The 21,812-nt window shown below is 52.4% G+C and overlaps 1 protein-coding gene across 2 annotated transcripts in view; it reads right to left on the bottom strand.

Annotated features, from left to right (window-relative positions):
- Positions 1 to 21,812, bottom strand: part of ZBTB16 (zinc finger and BTB domain containing 16) — a 183,042-nt gene that overhangs the window by 41,072 nt on the left and 120,158 nt on the right. The window contains exon 3 of one of the 2 annotated variants that reach the window (XM_029956190.1): positions 20,763 to 20,849. The exons of the other annotated variant lie outside the window; for it this stretch is intronic. Within the exon in view, the coding sequence (XP_029812050.1) occupies positions 20,763 to 20,849 (87 nt within the window). The remainder of the gene's footprint in view (positions 1 to 20,762; positions 20,850 to 21,812) is intronic. 2 annotated transcript variants of the gene reach the window in all.

The raw sequence follows: 21,812 nt of genomic DNA, 5'->3' as shown, positions 1-21,812 counted from the left end.
AGAGGAGACCAAGAAAGGAAAGGGATTAGGAACAGCCTCCATACCCATGCATACACACAAAGGTTTATTCTACGAGGCATGGCAAGCCAATCACTTGTCACCCCCCCCCCCAAATAAGTTTACCCTACCGCAGGAGAGACGAGGGTGAGAAGAAAATTCAGTGCGAGCATCTCTTCCTGCCTCCAAGCCCTCCCGCCCGCTGCCCCCACTCCAGGCCGGGCACCTGCTGTTGTCATGGGCTGTGAGGGCTTGCAGCCCTGCTCTTGTCTGCAAGCCCCCAGCAGGCAGGTGAGACGCGCAATCTTTGGATGCTGACACCGATGTCTGCGGTTGGTGTTCAAATCACAATTAGCGAATGAGAAAGGGATGACAGAATCCGGGAGCTGGATCCTATTCCACCCCAAATCCTAGGATACCGCGCCTCCTGGTTTCCACTCACCACATGACACTGAATCCTTAATTACCGAATGGACCAACGCTGCCTCCCTCATTATTTTCTCCATAAATCAAACTGTACTAGTAAAACCTTGCTTTGGGAGCATACTTCATTCCGGAAACATGCTTGTCATCCAAAGCGCTCGTATATCCAAGCGAATTTCAAGAACCATGGGCTCAGGTGCGATCACGTGACATTCGGCGTCACAGACTACTTGTGTTGCAAGACATCGCTCATTTGTCAAGTTATAACGTATTAGAAATGTTTGCTCGTCCTGCGGAACATACTCGCAGAACAAGTTACTTGCAATCCAAGGTCTGGGTACATTAGAACAGAGGCGGACTGGATTCTGCACAGCACCCCTGCATGTGCAGGGGAGGCCATGGCAGGTGCGACAGAAGCAGCCAAGGGACGGAACATGTGTGGATGAGCCGGGACGGGAGGTGGTGTGGAAGGCACAAACCGGGGCGCCTGAGGGGCACCCCAAAGCCAGAGCCCCCGAAGGTATGGAGAGATATCACAATTATCACAATGCCTGAAATAAAAATTGTGCTTTTTCGCCAGTATCTTCCAGAAAGATCATTCTGGTCCTCACATCCACCTCTGGGGGACACAGGGCAAGGACGGGGCACTCAAGTTCAGATAAGGAACCTGAGACTTACAAAGATTGAGGGACTTCTCTAGGGACATACAGCTGGGAAACGAAGAGTAAAATAATCTGAGTTCAGGGGCACCTGAGTGGCTCGGTCAGTTAAGTGTCCAGCTTTGGCTCAGGTCAGGGTTTGAGCCCCACGTCGGGCTCTGTGCTGACAGCTAGCTCAGAGCCTGGAGCCTGTCTTCTGATTGTGTATCTCCCTACCTCTCTGACCCTCCCCTGCTCACACTGTCTCTGTCTCTCAAAAATAAATTAAAAAACATTTTAAAAAATCTGAATTCAGGCCAGGGCAGATTCCTCTCTCCACTTCTCACCAGGAAGCGCCCTAAGGTGACCGCATAACAAGTACTGACAGAGTGAGCCCTGCTCTGACGCAGCACACGGGCGGGGACGCAGGATGCCTCAGACGGCACCTCTAGCACCCGGAGCGGGAAGTGGCCCAGGCACTACAAGGGGGTATGTCCATGTACAGAAGACCAAGAGGACACTCTTTCCTCTGCTTAGTTGGGGCAAGGGTGTGGCAAAGAAGGACACGGTCTTTGTCTGTTCGGGCGGCTGTAGCAAAAGACCGTGACGGGGGCTTAAACGGCAGAAACGTGTCCTCACAGTTCTGGAGGCTGAGCTCGGGGCACCCGTGTGGCCGGGTTCTCGGCGAGGCCCTCTTCCTGGTCTGCAGCCACCTTCTCTGGCTGTGTCTTCTCACGGTGGAAGGACAGGGAGCCCCACCTCCAAATCCCATCGCGCGGGAGGTTAGGGCTTCAGCCCAGGACTTGGGAGACGGCCGGTCCACACCGGGCACGACTGAGCCGACCAGAAACCTGCCAGCAGACAAGGCACGTGAGCATGGGGAGTTAGGGGCAGGCACCCGGGGGAGAAAGGCAGCAGCACGCTGTGGCTCAGGACACGCCCGCCGCGGGCGTGGTGGGCCAGGAGGCCCGGGGCTCTCGCCGGGTGGCACTTTCTACGCCACGAAATGCAGTCCGACCTTACCCCATCCAGAAGTTAGCGCTGGCTCTACATGTGACTCTCCTGGAGGCTGGAAGAAACCTCTGTGTTTCAGCCCCGTGATGGAGCTTTAGAGTCCACGGATTTGGGGTGTGAGCCATAGATATACATATATATATATATTCTTAAAGTTCCTCCAAGTGATTTTCACGTGCAGCTGGGCTAAGACGGTGAGGATCTTTTGAGGGAGAAGCTGAGAGGCAATATTGGGTATGCGTTTATTTCGTTTGTTTTTAATAGTGCTTCTTTTTGATGTTTTATTTATTTGGGGAGGGGAGAGACTGCGTGTGAGGGAGGGAGGGCCAGAGAGAGAATCCCAAGCAGGCTCCACGCCGTCGGCGCAGAGCCCAACGCAGGGCTCGATCTCACGAACCCTGAGACCGTGACCTGAGCCGGAATCTGGAGTCGGGGGCTTAATCGACTGAGCCACCCAGGCGCCCCGGGTATGCGTTTTAGATGCCGGAGCGTCCTCACGGAGGATGCAGTGTGTGAGGGTGGGTCCCAAACCTGACCTAGACCCTCCAACTTGGCACCACCTGGGCCCGAGACAAAGGGGCATGGCACGCCACCAGCCTGGTCTCAAATGACAAACCTGTCACTGGGGTCCTTTCCCAGAGTCAGGTGCCTTCAGACCAACAAGCCGAGGCCCACGTGACGATCAGGCAGAGACGGACCTTGAGGAAATGCCGTGTGCACAGCTACGGGTCAGGCTGCAGCAGGCAAAGGGACGCAAGACGCTCGGCCACCTAACCCCCCACAGCGCGGATCACGTTCAATCGCTCATATTGTTAGCGCCTCTTTTGATAAGTTTAGTTCCCTCCCTGGCAACGGATAGCTTTCTGAAGGCAGGGTTCGGGTCTGATTTTTTTTTTTAATCTTGCCAAAATTTACAGAGTGCTTGGAAGAGTGCACCGGGAAGGAAGGAGGAGCCTCGGATTTCCAAGCATGGCCGTGTGGGACAGAATCTCCTACTTTGGAGATTTCCAGGAAAAAGGGAGAGTATTATTTTTCAGAGATGGCACAGTTGTGAGTATCCCGGGGGACAGGAGGACTGGTCAAGACCAGGATTCCTGGGTTCTAGCTGACAGTGTGGCTAACTTGCTGTGTGATCCTAGGCAAATCACTGAACCTCTCAGGCTCAGGTCCATCCTCTGCCACGCCTCTCACTCTAGGTCTGAGGTTAGGAATCTACAAATGTTTGAACCCTAGACCTCAAATCAGCCTGTCCCGATATGAACACATCCCAACACAGGCCCTCGTCCATGGAAATGGTCACCCCAGGCTCTGCTTCTGCATGGTGGGGGATGGTGCACCAGGACTCAGGCTGGATGAGGCCAAGTCCCCTCTCTCAGTAGCAGCCAGGCCTGCCTCGTCCTGGCACCCAGGAACCTAAGACAGGAAGCCCAGAAGCATTCTAGAACAGGAATCCAAGCCAGGCAGCCTGACAGGGCAGCGGCCAACTCCCACCCCCTACCTTCCAGACCACCTCTCTGGACACAGGGATCCCAAGTCACTGCGGAATAGAAAAACACTTGGTGCTCATTTGTCAAACCCTCAAGTTTGTGTTTCCCAGGGGAGAGAAGTCAGAGCGACTCCAGGGCCCAAGGGGGCAGCTTTCAGATGCCAAGTCTCCCCCTTTTCAATTCCTGTAACTAAAATGAATATGGAAAAGATAATTACCTTTAAAACATACTTAATACCTGAACACATTATCTCTACCTGCAGAAAAAGAATGTTATCTGATGGGATCTTCCCCATAAGCTTAATCAAATTGCTATCTTAAAACTCTCTGGAGTCCTGTGAAACAGTAATAGAAAATCCGCGGCAGAGGCTGGAAGCATTTTATATTTGTTTGGTTGAGGGGAATGTGTACCCCATCCGACAAGGAACACTTAGAGACAAAGCCATTTCCAATCTGTAATGGATCTCCTCCCCGTGGGGGCAGGGAGCATTCCGTCCGACCCAGACCTGCAATCCCGCTGCCAGGTACCTTTTCCCAACATTTACAGGAGGAAATTCCAACAGGAAAGCCTTCTTCCGAATCCCCGTCTGGGGCCCTGCTCCTGTAGGCCATCTTCCCTAGTTGGCCCTGGGACACTTAACATATGGAGATGCTTGACTCGCTACTTGAGTCTGGGTTTTAACTTGGCAAATAAATCGATGCCTCTATTTTCCTTGGTCTGCCCAGGCCCCAGGCGGTGCCATTCATTAAGTCAGCGGAGGAGGTAAATTACCTGCCCAGATCCTGCCCAGGGCGAGTGGCCATTTGCAAGGCTGGAGAAAACCAACGGGAAACACAGCTTTTAAGAAGATCAAAAGTGAGGACTGGATGTGTTCCCAGCATCTCAAGCTGGCCTGGACCGGCCCAGAGGACAGCTGTGGCATACATGCCCGGCCTGCCCAGTTTATCTTGTTGACGGCAGGAGCGATGGGGAAGAGGTGGTAATTCACTGCTTCTCTGTTAGTGACCTCTGCCTGCAGTCCCCGGAAGGTCCTTCAGGTGTGGGGTCCGGTCCCCCAGCCAAAGCATGGAAGGCGAGAGGGGTGTCCCGGTGCACAAGGCAGGCCCATCGGGCTTACAGGAAAACTGAATGGGCGTAGGGGAGAGGACGAGACCACCCCTAAAACGATCACCACGACCAGCTCCGTTGGCAGGCAAGTAACAGATTACAGAACACCCTGCAGTGCAAACCATCGCCCTGTTTTTGTTTAAAACAAAAAGATGAGGCGTTTTTGTTTACACGTTATTTTCTAATTTCCCCACACGATGCACACAGGATTCTTTTCTTAAAACGGGCTCCCTGGGTCCACATCCATCACGATCTGCCTTTGGCAAGAGTGCCTCCTCCCTGGCACAGTCAAGACTACCCAGAAGGCAGCTCCCTGGTGTCCCAGAATGCAGATGTCAGACTCACATCCTTCTTCCATGGAGGATCTGGACCCGATTCTTTCCGCCTACCTGGCCGATTCGGAAGACGTAAGAACGGGGAGGAGAGGCGGCAGCTCTGAGCCCAGGAGGGCCAGGGCCCCTGGTGCCTTCTGTGGACGGCACAGGGACCACCTGAATGGTCACCATGACGCACGCGGCTACCGGTCTAGAAAGCCCTGGGATGTAGCAGGGGGAGGGGACTGGGGGCATCTGTGCAAACCAACGGCATACCTAAGAGTTCCTTTTTGTTTTAGCTGACGTGTGAGTCACACACCCTGAAGTACTACCTTCTGAAATATGCCACTCAGTGGTTCTGAATGTACCCGCAGAGCGATACAATCATCTCCAACACTATCCACTCCAGAGCATCTTCATCACTTGATCACATCTCCACACCCATGAGATGGCATTCCCAAGTCTCCCCACAGCCCCTGGCACCAATGATCTGCTCTGTCGCTAGAGATCGGTACTGATTCGCGTCTTCTGGACACTTTGCATGAATGGAGTCACACGACACGCAGCCTTGCGCCCGGCTTCTTTCACGCTGGTCCCCACACTCATGCATGTCACACTGGTTACCGGCACTCCATTCCTCGTCAGGGCTGAGTAATACCCCACGGCACGGCTGCACCACACTCTGTGTGGCCATCGGTAGAGGAACAACTGTGTCGTCTCTGCTCTTTGGTCACTGTGGATAGTGGTGCTGGGGGCTTGCGTGTGGACGCAGGTTTTCAATCCTCCTGGGCTGGAAGTTGCTTCTTAAAAATAAGTTTGTGTTATGAGGCCGTCATTTGTTTCTCTCCCACGTTAAAGGAAAAGAGAAGAGGAAGAAAAGACAGAGCATACAGGACATTTAAAGGATGGTTTACTTTTCTCTGAGAGAGAGAGAAAGTGTGTGCACAAGTGGGGAAGGGGCAGGGAGCGAGGGGGACAGAGGATCTGAAGTTCGCCCTGGATGGTAAGCACAGAGCCCAATGCAGGGCTCGAACTCATGAACCATGAGATCATGACCTGAGCCGAACTTGGATGCTTAACCGACTGAGCCACCCAGGCGCCCCTTACAGGCTGGACTCTGAGACTTCCAGCTCCTGGGGTTGCCAGCATAGGACAGCCGCCTGTCCTTGTTACTGCCCAGCCTCACACACACACAGGCTGACTGCAAGTCCTGTGTGTGTCCACCCCCGGCCACCAGAGTCCCCTCCTCACCCACGGGCCTCCCCAGGCCAGGCTAACCCCTCGGCAGAAATCTGTGCTGTGTTACAGCATATAAAATATTTAAGCTGTCTTTCTAAATATATATATTATTTACCCTACAGTCTATAAAATATTTACATGGCTTGTCCCTCCCACCCCCAAAGAGCTGTATTATTTATACTACAATCAGGGACACGTTAGCCCTTGTCTTCTGACCCGCACACTTCCACCTATTCCACCGTGTCACGGGTGTGCCGCCACCGAGAGGCGAGCGTGAGTCTGCCTGCCCAAGTCACGGGGCCTGTGTGTGGGACGCAGGGAGTCCAACGCCAGACAGTTAGAACCACAGCCCCGCCTGTCACCTGCGCAGGACCAGCGGGATGCACCTCAGAACTTCTAGGGGGTGGTTGCAGATGCCAAGGTCATGCCCCATCACTGCTGGCACCTCGCAGCTCCCAGAATCCCCCACTTATCCCCGGCCTCAGCCACCCCTCTGGATGGGACTTCGGTTGTCGCTCAGGTGTAAGGAAAATCTCTCTTGCGCCCTACTTCCTCTGTCAAGGCCCGTGGTGAACAGGACAGCAGTGGTGACCTGAGATGGGAAACCGAGTCACCTGCCAATGTGGCTGAGGCGCTCGCGTCCTGCATCTCTCTTACATTCCATTTACTTAACCAGGCTTTAAAAAGAAGTCCTCCTTTTTAAAGGTGCTTTTTTCTTACTTACAATGTGACCTAAGTTGAGTTTTAAAAATTTGTTTTTAAATTTATGTATTTACTTACTTATTTAGAGCATGAGCAGGGGAGGGGCAGAGAGAGAGAGAGAGACAGAGAATCCCAAGCAGGTTCTGCACTGTCAGTGCAGAGCCCCATGCAGGGCTCAAACTCACAAACTATGAGATCATGATCTGAACCGAGATCAAGAGTCAGATGCTTAACCTACAGGGCCACCCGGGTGCCCCGGGCCGTAGTTTTTAAATGTTTACCAATGATGCCTACAGACACCTATTATTATTCAGAAGCAGATAAATCAGGAAGTAAGACCTTCTTCACTCTATAATCCATTCTCCAAAGATACTGTTAGTAGTTAGAGCCTCACAGTCTTCCAGAAGGGCCGCCGTGCTTGGCAGTAGGCGGCATCACCCTCGACAGCCTGACTTCCCTCACCAGCTTCTATCACACAGAACACCACAGGCACCGTTCCGTGTCAGGTCCCGCAGCAAACCGATTCCTTACCTCCGGACACTGAACTTACTCTCAACGCTTCGTGATGGCACATGTATGATGCTCCCTAAGGGAAGCTCAAAAACTCGTCTCGGTACATCGTAGGCCAAATCTGGGGATGACACGCCTACTGTGGGCCTCTGAGCAGGTGCTGCACGGCCCCAGGGCGTGGCCGGCCAGGGAGACAGGCAACCTGGCTCAGAAGGAAACACCTTCACTTACACACCCCTGGGGAAATGTCACGGGTGTCAAATCGACTCTCCTCTCCTGGTCATTTAACTCAGGAGGGCATTTCCCTTCCTCCTCCTCCTCCTCCTGCTCCACCTCCACTACCTCTACTTACCCTGCTTCTGTTTTGAATCTCTAAAATAATGTGACAAGTTAATGATGGTACAATTATCTAAATGTTTAACAGACATGTTATCTAAGTGAGTCGGATTGAGATTCCATCCCGCTGACAATAAACATCAATGGTGGAGCAGAAAGCGATCGGCAAATTATAGCAAACCCTGCAATTTCAATGCTATTAAATTTGGAGGAATAACAGCCTTGAGGCCTGTAAACTCTGAATAAAATAGGCCCTTGTGTTTGTCCAACTATTAAATCAAAATGCTACCAACATCCTAGAAAAAACAAGGCGATTTATGGCTTTTCGAGTTTCAGTTACACATTGGTTTTGATGAAGTCCTTTCTGTCATCGGGCAGCGGCCATGTCACAAGGGAGACAGGAGAGCAGTTGGGGAGGAAAGGGCGGGGCCGAGAGGCATCCAGGGCGGGGGAAGGAGAAAGACGCGGGGCCTAGAAGGGGAACGCAGACGAGGAGGGGCCTGGAGTCGGAGGGGCCTGGAGTCGGAGTCGGGGGGCTGAGGCTGACCGTGGGGACTCAACATTGAGAGGGATGGAGCCGCTCTGAACCGTGGGACTACAGGGGCCCAGAAGCCCATCAGACTCACCGCCAGGGCCCCCTGACTTGAGTCCCAGACCTCCCACTGCCCGGGGCATACTGGTTCCACCTCCCAGAGTGATCCGGGCAGTGGGCATGCCTGCTGGCGCCGCGGTGATGATGATACGCTAGGTTAGAGAATCCACAGTAAGCAAGGGGCTGGGTGCAGCCCGAGCTCGGGACAGCGGTCCTCAAACACCAAATGCTTTCGGTCTCCTTCAAGTTTTTGGACTCATTTTTAAAAGGCAGAAGAGAGGCGCCTGGGTGACTCAGTCGGTTGAGCGTCCAACTTCGGCTCAAGTCATGATCTCATGGTCCGTGGGTGCGAGCCCCGCGTCGGGCCCTGTGCTGACAGCTCAGAGCCTGGAGCCTGCTTCAGATTCTGTACCTCCCTCTCTCTCTGACCCTTCCCTGCTCACACTCTCTCAAAAATAAAAAAATAAAAATAAATAAATAAAAGGCAAAAGAGCTCTGGGGAGCCTGGGTGGCTCAGTTGGTTGAACATCCAACTCCTGGTTTCAGCTCAGGTCGTGATCTCACAGTTTGTGGGTTCGAGCCCCATGCTGGGCTCAGCCTGCTTGGGATTCCCTCTCTCCCTGCTCATGCTCACTCAAGTGCTCGTTCTCTTAAATAAAAATAAAATTTAAAAAATAAAGAAAAACTAAAAAAAGGCAAAAGAGCCTCATCTTTAATCCCTTCTTCAGACACGGCATACACTTAAATTTTTATTGAATACGCTTCTAAATAAAGTGAGAGAAATCGTGTCTTATGGTGAGGAACAGAACCTGTGGACATCTAAAACTCATCATCATGAGAAGCCACCACTGAAGGCATGTGTGACATTCCAGGCACTGGGCTAAGCCCTTTACGCATAGTATTTTATTTAGTCCTCACAACAACCATGTATTACTTAGTCATAGCTTGCAAATGTGAAAACCAAGGTTGAGAAAAATGTAGGCTATCAAGATCAGTATCTTAGGCTGTGCTTGGAACCACAGAATCCCCTCCAAACAGCAATTTTTCTTGCCCAATTCACACAGCCACTATTTGAGAAACGAAGAGAAACAAAGCAATTTGTCCCATGTCACAAAGCAAGCGTGTGACAGAGCAGGATAGGAACTCCCCTCTCCTCTTGTAACTCATCATCACGTCCCTATACTAGGCTGCAACCCTCAACATGACAGTGATGGTCACCGCCGCTCTGTGACCATGGGAGGTGGGTGAAGGCAGGGAGCCTGTGAGTCCCACTCGCTGCTGTCCTCCTGTCCCAGAGCCTGGCACAAATGTCTGGCACAAAACAGATACTCTAGACGTCTATCTATGGAGTGAATGATCTTCAACCTTTTCCAACCCAGATCTGCGTTGGGTAAACTGTCCTCCCCAACCCTAAGGCAACGAAATACCACCAACCCTCTCTGAGCACTGTTCAAAGCAGCAATACTTCACATAAAATACTGCACTGACAGATGGGCGGAGCATGGATTTCTAGGGCAGTGAAATGATTCCCTGTGATGCAATTCTGGTAGGTTCATGTCATCACACATTTGTCCAAACCCATGGGTCACACAACACCTAGCATGAACTCTAATGTGAACTGTAGACTTTGAGTGCTTCCGATATGTCCACGTAGGGTTCACAGGTCCTAACGGAGGACCCGCTCTGGCAGGGGGAGCCGACAGGAGGGGGCGCTGTACATGTGGGGGGGTAGAGGGCATATGGGGACTCTGTGCTTTCCACTTAATTTTGCTGGAAACCTAAAATGGCTCTAAAATATAAAGTTTATTGGGGCGCCTGGGTGGCTCAATCGGTTAAGTGTCCGACTCTTGGCTTCCACTCAGGTCTTGACCTCACGGTTCGTGGGTTCGAGACCCATGCTGGGTCTCTGTGCTGACAGCGCGGAGCCAGCTTGGGATTCTGTCTCCCTCTTTCTCTGTCCCTCCCCTGCTTGCTCATTTTGTCTCTCTCAAAATAAATAAGCCTTAATATAGATACTCATCTTTAATATATTATTAAAAATATATTTCTAAAAATAAGCAAAAAAACATAAGGGTTATTAATTTTCTTATAAGGCATTGGGAGTCGCACCAGAAGGTGGCCAGAGGGGTCCAGGAGCCACCAGGGTAAAGGATGGCTGGTCTCGGCCAGCAGAAGCCGAGTTCTCCTTCCCTTTGCTCCACAGCAGGCAACTACAATGAAGCCGAGGGCCCTGCGCTTGAAAAATAAAACTATATTAGGCATCAAACATGCCTTTATAGTAACAGCATGAAATGAGGTCAGGAGTAAGTCTATGCTGGTGCATGGACTGTACAAATAGCAGCATATGACTCTCCCCCCTCAAGTGCCTATGACGTTCCGTGGCCGTTCCCGAGCTTGGGCTTTCTCATGTTCAATTCCTTGGCACGCCCCGTGAAATGCTATACAGATCACCCCTGATATTTATAAAAGTCAAATGCTATTATGTTTTCAATGGGGAGGTCGGGCCAACTTGCATGGATCCACGTGTTCCTCCGGTGACCTCCCGTCCCGTCCTCCCCCGTTGCCCTCCAGCTCCAGCAGGGGTTTGAGGCTCACTCTGCCATTTTGTCCACGTAAAGTTTTAGGTAGACTACACTGTTTGCCCCCATCGGGGCCATCTCCCGCCGCCCCCTCCCCCACCGGGGCCGGCACCTGGCAGCTGTCCTTGGGAGGAGGAGCCAGATCAGTCGCTGGTTTTCCGACTGCGGTGGGACAGGAGCCAGCAGCCCTGACGTGGCTCCCCAGTGCCCAGCGCTGCCCTGCTGCCAGATCTGGGGCAGGAGAGGGGCAAGGCGGGCAGCCATCCTGAGGGACGGAATGTGGCTGCTCCCCTTTTTAAATCCTCTGCCCCGCCTGCTACCCTGGCTGTCCCCTGCTCGCTCACTCGCCACAGAATGTCCTCCAGATAAGGACTTAATTTTCTGCTCTGAAGTTCAGGGCCAGAGATTGTCCGTGGAGCTTTTTCCAAGCACCTTTAACATATGAGGAATCAGAGAGGGGCCAGTGTAAGCAGGCAGCCTACCACACGGAGGTGGGGTGCAGCTCTGCCCCTCCGAAGGGGAGGGGTGGTCACCTGGCTGGAGCGTGTGCGTGCATGTGTCTGCATGGCCTCCTCCCTCCAGAGCTGCCATAGGATGCCTCCGAACTCCTTCACAGTGACAAGGACAGGACTGTGGGGCAGGTCTCTCCCTCCAGTGCCTGCTCTCTCTGCTTTCAGGGGACAGCAGATCCCTCGGCATGGCTGCCCTCGGCCACCAGGTAGGTTAGTGGCATCTGGACCGCGGGACCTTCTTGCAGCCAACGCCAAGACGATGAGAAGCAGCATGTCAACCCTCGCGCCTGTCCCAGGGGCTTCCTCTGTGACCCAGGAACGTGGAAACAGAGCAGCTTTTTCTAGGCCAGTGTAAGAAAGCCCTTGTAGCGTTGTCAGAGTAGAGAGAAGTCTGGAGTGCAAGAACTCTGCAGGTTCTAATTCTAGTTGGACTTCTTTGTTCTTGACTGACTCTCCCCCGCTTTTACAAATACGGGCTTCTGACCCCTGATTTCAGAGGCTGTTGAACGGGAAGAGTTGACCACCGGTCTATAGTGAGGTTTGATGTCCAGTCCCATTGGGGGAGGGGAAGACAGCCCTGAAACTCAGGCTTCAGGGAGCAGAAGCCCAGGCACACATTCCCGCTGCACCCTGGACTGGCCTTCCGTAAGCTTTCTGGGTCTAAGTTTCCTCTAGCAAAGAAGAGGGAAGAAAAATGTGTATGTATCAGGACGTCGGCGAAGACTTCATAAAAGCAGAACTCCAAATTATCCAGTAGAGTAGGGCTATAGTTGTATTATATGCACCCAAAGCAAATGGACCTTATTGCTTCATGTACTTTACAACACTGGAATCTTCAGGAAAGCAGGGACCAAGTTTTACTCACATCAGGTATTGGGTCCACAAAGTCCCCTTGCACATAGTAGGCACTTTACAACTTAGGGACTATGTAAAATGAAGGAATGATGAGACCAACCAGCTTCATAGGCTACTCTGATTTGCAGCAAACTCAAGTCACTAACCAGGTGGACCTGGTGGGCCAGGCTGGGGGCTGGAGGAGAGAGCTGAATGCGTTTGGGACACGTCGAGCGATCTAGTTCAACCCAATGTCCTGGGCCTCCAAGGTGTCCCTAAAACTTCCTAGCCCCAGAATTCCTAATCTTGGCAATGACATTAGCCATCCTATGTCTGTCTCATTTCCCCCCCAAGGCACGGGGAGGGCCTAAGGTGGGATGACACAAAAAGTCTTATTTGAAGAAGGTAAGACTTCCCAGGCTCCTGATGGTAACAGACATGGGCCAGGATACCAGCAGGAGACTCAGGATCTTGAGCCTTCAAGGGAACCAACCAAGGAGGCCTCTCCAATGTGGAAGGGCATGCTGCTGGTGCTCCTGGAGGGTCAAGTATCTGCTTAGTGACATCCCCAGCTCTGCCCCTGCCTGGCCTAGGCTTCGATGTCATCTGTTTAGATATTGCGAGGGAGCGGTCCCCCTGGGCAGCTTTGAGCATTCACCAGCTACCGGGCCTTAAAGAAGACCTACCAAATCTGCTCTGTGGGACTCTTCAACACAGAGAACTCCAGGCTGCCCTCGCCTCTCCCAACTGTACTTAGCTCCGGCGGCTGTGAGCTCTCTGGGCACCTCTTGGCCGGAGGACAAGCCTGTGTGATCCTGGAGGACCCCAGCTCCACGCTGGCCAGGCCGTCTGCTGCTGCAATTCCTCTGCAGCCTCTGCCACCAACACGGCCCCTTCCTCCTCACCTCCCCAGTGTGGGGAGCGGGTACCCTCCGAGGCCTCCAGTGAAGACCCCCATGACGCAGTGACCCTACCCAGTGTCATGATTTCCTGAGAACTTTTCTGTGCAAAGTGTGCGCCAAGTGCTTCACAAGATTATCAAATTAAATCCACACAACACCTCACATACGGTAGACATCATCATTGCCCTCATGTTATGAAGGAAACCGAAGCTTACAGAAGTTAAGCAACCTGCCCAAGGTCATAAAACCAGGAAGCAACGGGCGGCACTAGGATTGGAATCTGGGCAGTCTGACACCAGATCCCACGTCTGGGGGTCACTATGCATAGAATACCCTGGACTTCATGCCCTTGGCTTCAGGCCCTGCAGGGGTATCTGCTTCCCTAAAGTCTGTAAGACAAACCTGAGTCCCCCAAACTTGCCTCCTGAGTAAAGTCCTCTAAGGTCATCCTTTTCACCTCCCCAAGCAGCCATGGACGTCCGCCCTTCCTGCTCCTTGGGTTCTCATAGTCTCTCTGGCCTGACCCCCACAAGTCAGCACTGGCCCCATCCCCCCACGCTCAGGGCAGAGCCAGGCGCTTGCGCAGAGTCCCCCACATAAGGATGAAAAGGCTGACAGTTCCTACAGGTCACCCCCAAGGCCTCTCACCGAGACCTCTTCCTTCCCACGCGTGCTCAGACCATCTCAGCCCCCTCGCTGTGAGCTCAGCAGCCAAGGTGCCTCCCCTGCCCGCTAATTAACGCCACCCAATCTCGTCTGCTGCCCCCAGGCCTGTTCAGGTCCCAAATGGAGATGTACAGTGGCCTGGACAACATTATGATTTGTAAAACCCACTCCTAATTAGTTTGACTTTGAATAAAGAGGGTAATTATTTTTAAATTTATTAACTGCTGCCTGGCCGGAGAAGTTTCCAGATCAAATGACACAGAGAAGCTATTTCTGTTCAGTGATGCAGCAATTTATATTACTGATCGGTCATTAAAACCTCTGGCACAAAACCACTTGTGTTTCCTGAGCCAAGATAGTGTCCATGTGTCAAATTTCAAACCCAGAGTATAAATTAAGCCATTAATGGTATTTATCAGTTTATCTGGACTTAGAGAACTCCTTGCTAATTTAAGACATTCTCGAGATGGAAGCTTTCTGGTACGCTGGGTGTGCATGGGAGTGTGTCTATGCGTGTGCATGTGTGTGAACGTTTTCTCACTTTCTATCTTACTCAACAGTTAAAAAAAATCTGACGTGTAAATGAAGAACAGGCATCTCGGGGAGCTGCGAGGCTGTTAATTCCTCGCCGCTCGCAACCCAAACATTTTGGAAGCAACAGTGTTTTGCAATATGTATTTGTCATAATATAAAAGGTGTAAAGTGATCTCTGTTTATCTCCTCAAAGTCTTCGCTGTACCAAAACAGAAAACCGAAGTATGACAACACAGCCTGAGCCCGGCCCAGCCCTAAGCACGGCCTCCCTGAGCGCCAGCTTGAGCCCCCCACCAGGATCTCAGGGAAGGGATGTAGGAGAAGTCGCGCACACCCCACGGGAGAATCCAGGGTAAGTGGGGTCAAGAGGGTTACATGGGAAAATGCCATTCATGTGGCTAAAATGGAGTGAAAACTGCTTCCTACAAACTCATTTTTCAGTTTCAACAACCCCCCCCCCCCCCCCCCCCCCCCCCCCCCCCCCCCCCCCCCCCCCCCCCGCTAAAGACACCATGAGCACCCATCAGATGCAATACTCCAGGTTAGCTGTCAGTCCTCAGCATGGCGGCCTTGGGCATGGGACTCTCGGGCTCCATTCATTTCAGGGAACTTCCATCCCATCCCAGGAGGAAGAGAGGGGGGATTAGCGTGCTGAGGATTCGTAGGTAAATGGGTCACAGGGATCCAAAAGAGTTCTGCCCCGACGGGGCCCTGAGCAAAACGATCTCTGAACAGGCGCTCCCTAACTGTGGAGCCACACGCTGGCGGATGAGCGGTAGCTCCCTGCGGACACGGCTGGGAGACAGTGGAAAGAACACTGAAGGTGGAGTTGGGTCAAGGACCAGCTCCCCGCTTCCTAGCGGGTGGCTCCTAGGCCTCCACTTCCTCATCTATCAACTGGGTGTAACACAGAAACAGGTTTGTATCCACTAAGGAATCAGAAACACGGAGCGGCATTACCATGATGTCCCCTCTCCCCAGGGTCTCCACGGTCCTTTTCGTCTTCGGAGCTCTCTCTGCTCTCCAGGTGGCTCTCCACGGGCACCTGGCACCCCAGTCAGCTTTTCTGAGCCCAGTAGCTTCAGTGCTGCTGTCAGGGTTTCTTACACTTAGGCCTCTCTCTACTTCACGGGCCCCCTTTCTTAGAACAGAGATGGGAGACCGATTTCGAGCCGTGTTTTTGTGGATTCTCCGAGGAGGCCGGGGAGCTACCGGAGTTCTGCAGGCAACAGAACTATTCGTGAGCTCCACCGGGTGTCAGGAAGAGCCCCCTCCTTGCCAGAGGACAAGCCAGGCTGCCAGCCCGCATCAGCAAGTGGCCCGGTGCTCCCCGCCACGGGGGGCTGGCCCACCGCTCACGCCCAGGCGGGGAGGGAGCCCTTCCTGAGGTTTCCACCTTCATCCCTCATCCCCAATTTGGATTCCTCTTCTCCATTTCTCACCCCTTTCAAGAGCAAAATCTGACTCAACCTGGAGAGAAAGTGGAGGTGAGGCGGGACGGGCCAGGCCCGCCTCGGCCATGGCAGGGATCATGCTATTTTCCTTTGGCACAAGAGGTGACCCCCTAGGGAAGGAAGGAAGGAGGAGAACAAGGCAAGGTCAACCACCTACCAGAGCGTGGAGTCAGGGCCCCATTCCAGGCTTCTGACGCAAACTCCAGGCTCTTCCCAACCGCTGAATCAAACATCCTTTTCTGGAAGGTGTTGGCCACTTTCAAACCCTCACTGACTTAGAAAGTCCTAGAAAAGCATTGGACCTAAGATGGCTCCCGACTTTCAAAGCCGAATCAACCCAGATTCTAAAAGAACAGATTGAAATGGCAATCATGCCACTGAATTATATGCTTAAAAACGATTATTAAATGGCAAATTCTATGTGTTTGATATTTTATCATAATTCTAAAAATAGTGTCATATACCCCAAATAATTAAACTGTATACTTTCAACAGGTGAACAGTAGAGTATGAATTATATCTCAATAAAATGGGTTGGAAAAAAAAAATAGAGAGCATGTCTGTAGTGATTACTGCTGTATTCACAGTGAGTGCCAGGCACACAGAAAGCGCTCAATAAGTGCATGAGGTCAGTTTGCAAACAACCTCCCCCATCTGCTCAGCCCTCAGGGACTCAGCCCCTCCTCTGATTCCAGCTGCTGATTTAATCCCCGTGGACAGATTAAGCTGTTTGGTGAAGCTGGCTCACCTCTCCGTCTCCACAGGCCCCAGATCAGAATCCTCAGCGTGAGCGTCTCTGCTCCGTGGTCTGGCATTAAGAGGCTGGCCAGGATCTGGGGACACCTGGCTCTTCCCCGGCTTTCCAGAGAACCAGCTCTGGAACCCTGGGCCGAGTCACCTTCTCTATGACCAAAGCAGAGAGAGGCTCACCTAGAAAGTGCTCTTCTGGTCGCCACAGGCCAGGGCAGCCCAGGCCGAGGCCCACAAGACCGCGTTTTCCACTCAGGGGAGCAGGTGTTGTGAGATCGCAGGACAAGGAAATACCGGTGACCTGAGAGCACCAGCAGAGCAGCCGACCGGTCTCCCTTCTCCCGCGCTCGTCCCCTGTGGTGGCTGGCAGCCAGTCTCCTGAGATGACGACCACACAACCCCCAGGGTGTGTTGTCAGGACCCCTGGAGAGAGGGAGTCTCGTCTCCTACCCCTTCAGTCTGGGGCTGGCCTGTCCCGCTCTGCCCGGTAACACGTGGCAGAAGCGAAGCTAGATGTCGCTAGCCTGGCTGTTAACAGAGCCGACAGCGAATGCTTCCAGAGTCCTGAGGCCCTGCGCGGTCACGTGAGAAGTCCAGGCCACTCTGCCGTGGAAGAAGGCCACATGGCGGAGTGCTGGGAGTCACGGACGTGACCGAGGAAGCCATCCCGGATGTCCAGCCCCCTTGAGCCTGCAGAGGACTCCAGACCCGGGCACCGCCCGACTACCATCTCATGAGAGACCCCAGTGAAAACCACCCCACTGAGCCCAGTCAACGCACAGAAGCGTCAGAAAGAAGAACACTCCTTTGCTTTAATCTAGTGCTGGAGCAGTTCATCACACAGCCAATTACTGACACCCTCCCCGTGCTCGAATCCCAACACAGAAGCCAGAGTGCATTTTTAAACCCATAAATCAAGTCATGTCATTCTCCCATTCAAAACCCTCCAAGGGACTATTCTTTCCTTCTTTTTATAACTGTCTCTGCACACGCATTTGTGTGTGGTGCGTGTGGTGCATGTGGGGTGTGTGCAGATTTACGGAGATACTGTTGGTACACCGAGACCACAGAATCCATGCATTTCAACTGTACAGTTCAGGGAGCCCGCTGGCTCAGTCGGTGGAGCACGCAACTCCTGATCTCAGGGTTTTAAGTTCAAGCCCCATGTTGGGTGTAGAAATTACTTAAAAATAAGAATCTTCAAGGGCACCTGGGTGGCTCAGTCAGTTAAGCGTCTGGCTTCAGCTCAGGTCATGATTTCACGGTTTGTGGGTTTCAGCCCCGCGTCCGGCTCTGTGCTGACAGTTCAGAGCCTGGAGCCTGCTTCGGATGCTGTGTCTCCCTCTTTCTCTGACCCTCCCCTGCTCATGCTCTCTCTGTCTCTCAAAAATAAATAAAAAAAAAACATTAAATAAAAAATATTTTTAAAAAAGAATCTTCAATCTTCAAATAAATATAAAAATAAACTGTACAGTTCAATACTTTTTAATATATTTGGAATTGCACAACCATCATCACCATTAATTTTAGAACATTTACATCACCCCCTAAGGAAACTCCATACTGATTAGCAGTCACTCCCCATGTCCCCTCAACTCCCCCAGCCTCTGGCACCTGCTAATTTACTTTCTGTGTATAGATATGCCCATTCTGGATGTTTCCTTTAAACGGACCCACACAGCACACGGCCATCTGTGACGGTCTCCTGTCACTGAGCATCATGTTTGTGTGGTTCATCTATGCTGTGGAGTGGATCAGCACTCTGCCCCTTTTTAGAGCCAAGTAATATTCCGTTCTGCACATAAATGACATTTTGTCTACCCCTCCATCCGTGGACACTGGGTTACCCCTACCTTTGGCCATTACAAATAATGCCTCTATTAAGTCATGTGCAAGTTTTTGTGAGCATATAGGTTTTCAATGTCTCTTTTTAAAATTTTTTTAATGTTTTATTTATTTTCGATACAGAGACAGAGCATGAGAGGGGGAGGGGCAGAGAGAGAAGGAGACACAGAACCGGAAGCAGGCTCCAGGCTCTGAGCTAGCTGTCAGCACAGAGCCTGACACGGGGCTCGAACCCACGAACGTGAGGTCTGACCTGAGCCGAAGTCGGAGGCTTAACCAACTGAGCCACCCGGGCGCCCCTCAATGTCTCTTGATAGATACCTCGAAGTAGAATTGCTATATAAATGGTAACTCTTAGCTTTAACCTTCTGAGGAACGGCCAGGTGGCTGTCCAACGCATCGGCACCATTTCACCTGCCGACCAGCACTGTATAAGGGTTCTGATTTCTCCATGTCTTCACCAACACTTCCTACTGCCTATTATTTTATATTGCAGCCACATCCTAAGTATAAAAAACTACTCCATTATCATTTGGATTTGGATTTCCCTTATGATGGCCTAATGGTGCTGGGCATCTTTTCATGCGCTCATGATTTGTCTGTTTCTGGAGAAACGTCCATGCAGACCTTCTGCCCATTTAAAAATTTTGGTTATTTGTATTTTTATTATTGAGTTGTAAGTGGTCTTTATATTTCCTATCTATAAGTCCCTCGTCAGGTATATGATTTGCAAAGGTTTTATCTCCCTCCAGGGGACTTCTGGCGTGTACAGAATAAAATCTAAGTTCCTTGCTAGGTTTTGACCTCCTGGGCCACCCCTCTCTGCACCTCACCCCTGCCCCCCCCCCAGGGTTCCTGCTGGTCCTCGAGTTGGTCAGGCTCAGCCCAGCCTCAGGGCTTCTGCAAGCACCTGTCCCCTCTGAGTGGCTCACTCCCTCACATCAGGACTCTGCTCAGATGTCAGTCACCTTCTCAGAGAGGACAGGCCATTTTATCTAAAATACGACTTTTCTCCCTATCACGCTCTCCCCTTGCCTTGTTTTATTTTCTTACCAGCACTTATTATCACCTGACATTATATTACATATTTATTTGCCTAAACTGTCTCCCTATTAGGACCTCAGTGTCACGGGGGGACAGGAGTGCTATCTCTCTTGTACGTTACTATACCCTACATGCAACAAGCATGCTGGGCACATGGTGGGAAATCAACAAATATTTACTAAATTTTAACTACATCTACATCCTATTTAATAAATGCTTACTATGAGTCAACTGCTCTGCAAAGCACTTCAAATAAAGTACCTTACTTTATCCCCATGACAATACTATGCTATGGAGATATGTCATAACTCCACTTTTTTAACAGACCCACAGGAAGAGAGCTTAAACAATGGACCCATCAGGGTGTCTGGGGGCTCAGTCACTTGAGCGTCTGACTTTGAGCTCAGGTCACGATCTTACACTTTGTGAGTTCGAGCCCCATATCGGGTTCTGTGCTGACAGCTCGGAACCTGGAACCTGCTTCGAGTTCTGGGTCTCCCTCTCTCTGCCCCTCCCCTGCTCATGCTCTGTCTCTCTCTCTCAAAAATATACATACATTAAAAAATAATCAGATAACAGACCCATGATCTCGCACACAGGAAGGGCCGTCTAAGCCACAACGCTCCTCGCCCCACTGCTAATGTCGGCAAGTCACGGACCCTGCTTTGACCTAGGACGCGGGAGGAGCCTCCTGCTTTAGGAGTCACGGAAAGACTGGCCATGAGGTCACGTACAGCACTGAGCAACAGCAAAGACCACAGAGGACGGTGGTGGTGGCACGGATGCCGTGACATGGATGCTCTGACAACAAACGGTGACATCGTCAGCGGCTAAGCGGTTAGAACGCGTCGTGTGTACACACTGCTTTCCTTTAGACAACGACTCGACTCACGGAGGGCGGACCAGCCCCCTGTGGCCACTGAGGGCTTCAGAGGTATTCAGACGGAGTTCCAGAGGTTTCTGGAACGTTCGCCAAGGGAAGGGGATGCGAGAGAACATCACGGACCTCCTAAGACATCAACGAGAACGCGCTGGAAGGGTCTGTGAAGACGGGGCCTCAGGGGCCTGTGAGACGCAGGGACGCGGGCCTCATGCAGGCAGCTGTTCTTACGGGCAAGGTCCTACCTGGACACTCCCGCCAACCGGCCCCACACACGAGAGTAACTGAACGTGGCACAAGCCATCGCCCCCCACGGCTCCCCAGGACAGGACCGGAGTCACGCCTGCTGAAAGAGGGTGGCGCCGAGCCCCCCGGCGCGTGTGCGCTGGCATCGCCAACTCACCGGTGTGGGTCTGCCTGTGTGTCTCCAGGGCGTCCTCCTTTGAAAACTGGGCTCCGCACTGGTCACAGACAAAGGCTTTGGCACCCGCTGAAAGAAAGGGGAGGCAGTTACCATCAGAGTGAGATGCCATCTGCGAGGAGGGGTCCTGGGCCAGAACCGTGCAGGCGGACACGGGGGAGGCGGCTGGACCCCTGCGGAGATCTGAGTCAGGGGCAGCCCTTGGCCCCGGCGGCCCGCCCGGCCCCTCCTCCGGCACGTGACCACCCACCAGCTGAGCTCCAGATGCCGTCACCCAGGGGTCTCCCGGAGAGAAGAGGGAGCAAAATCAGAACAACCAACACAAGCAGAGATGGGGTCCAGATGGGATGCCCCAAGAAGCAGTCGGATTCTGGGGGGCTGGCTCCAAGCGAGGAACAGAGAGGGGTAAAGAATACAATGAAGGGAGGGGCGCCTGGGGGGCTCAGTCAGGTAAGCGTCCAACCCTTGATTTCAGCTCAGGTCATGGTCTCACAGTTCGAGAGTGCAAACCCCTTGGAGGGCTCTGAGCTGAACAGGGCAGAGCCTGCTTGAGATTCTCTCTCTCTCTCTCTCTGCCCCTCCCCCCTCTCTGAAATAAATAAACACTGAAACAAAAAGAATCCAATGAGGGGAAATGGGCCCCCGTGCTTAGATTACACCTCATGGGAAGGTAGGAATTGCTGACCTACATCCACGAACTCAGTATGTCCCAAACTAGGCTGTCCCGACCACCCCTGCACCTGACTTACAATCCCTGAGCAACTCGCCTGTGTCCTCAGGATAAAATCCACACTCCTCAGCAAGACGCACAAAGCACTTCTTGACACACTCACCTTTCCTGCTCCATCTCTCGCCCCTCACGCTTGCTCAGCCGGTCTGGCTTCCTCACCGAGAGGCCTCCTCCCACTCCTGGGTCTTACATTCTGGAGGCTCCCTCCCGCCCCACTTGAGCACCAAGTACGCACCAGCGTCCATGCCCCCGCTCTGTGTCCGGAAGACACGGCCCTCCCCTGCGCTCCGGCAGCACCTGCA

Source organism: Suricata suricatta, chromosome 11 (genome assembly GCF_006229205.1).
Source record: "Suricata suricatta isolate VVHF042 chromosome 11, meerkat_22Aug2017_6uvM2_HiC, whole genome shotgun sequence".
NCBI lineage: Eukaryota > Metazoa > Chordata > Mammalia > Carnivora > Herpestidae > Suricata > Suricata suricatta.
The sequence above is the reverse complement of the archived record's forward strand: the minus strand, read 5'-3'. Positions and strand labels throughout refer to the sequence as shown.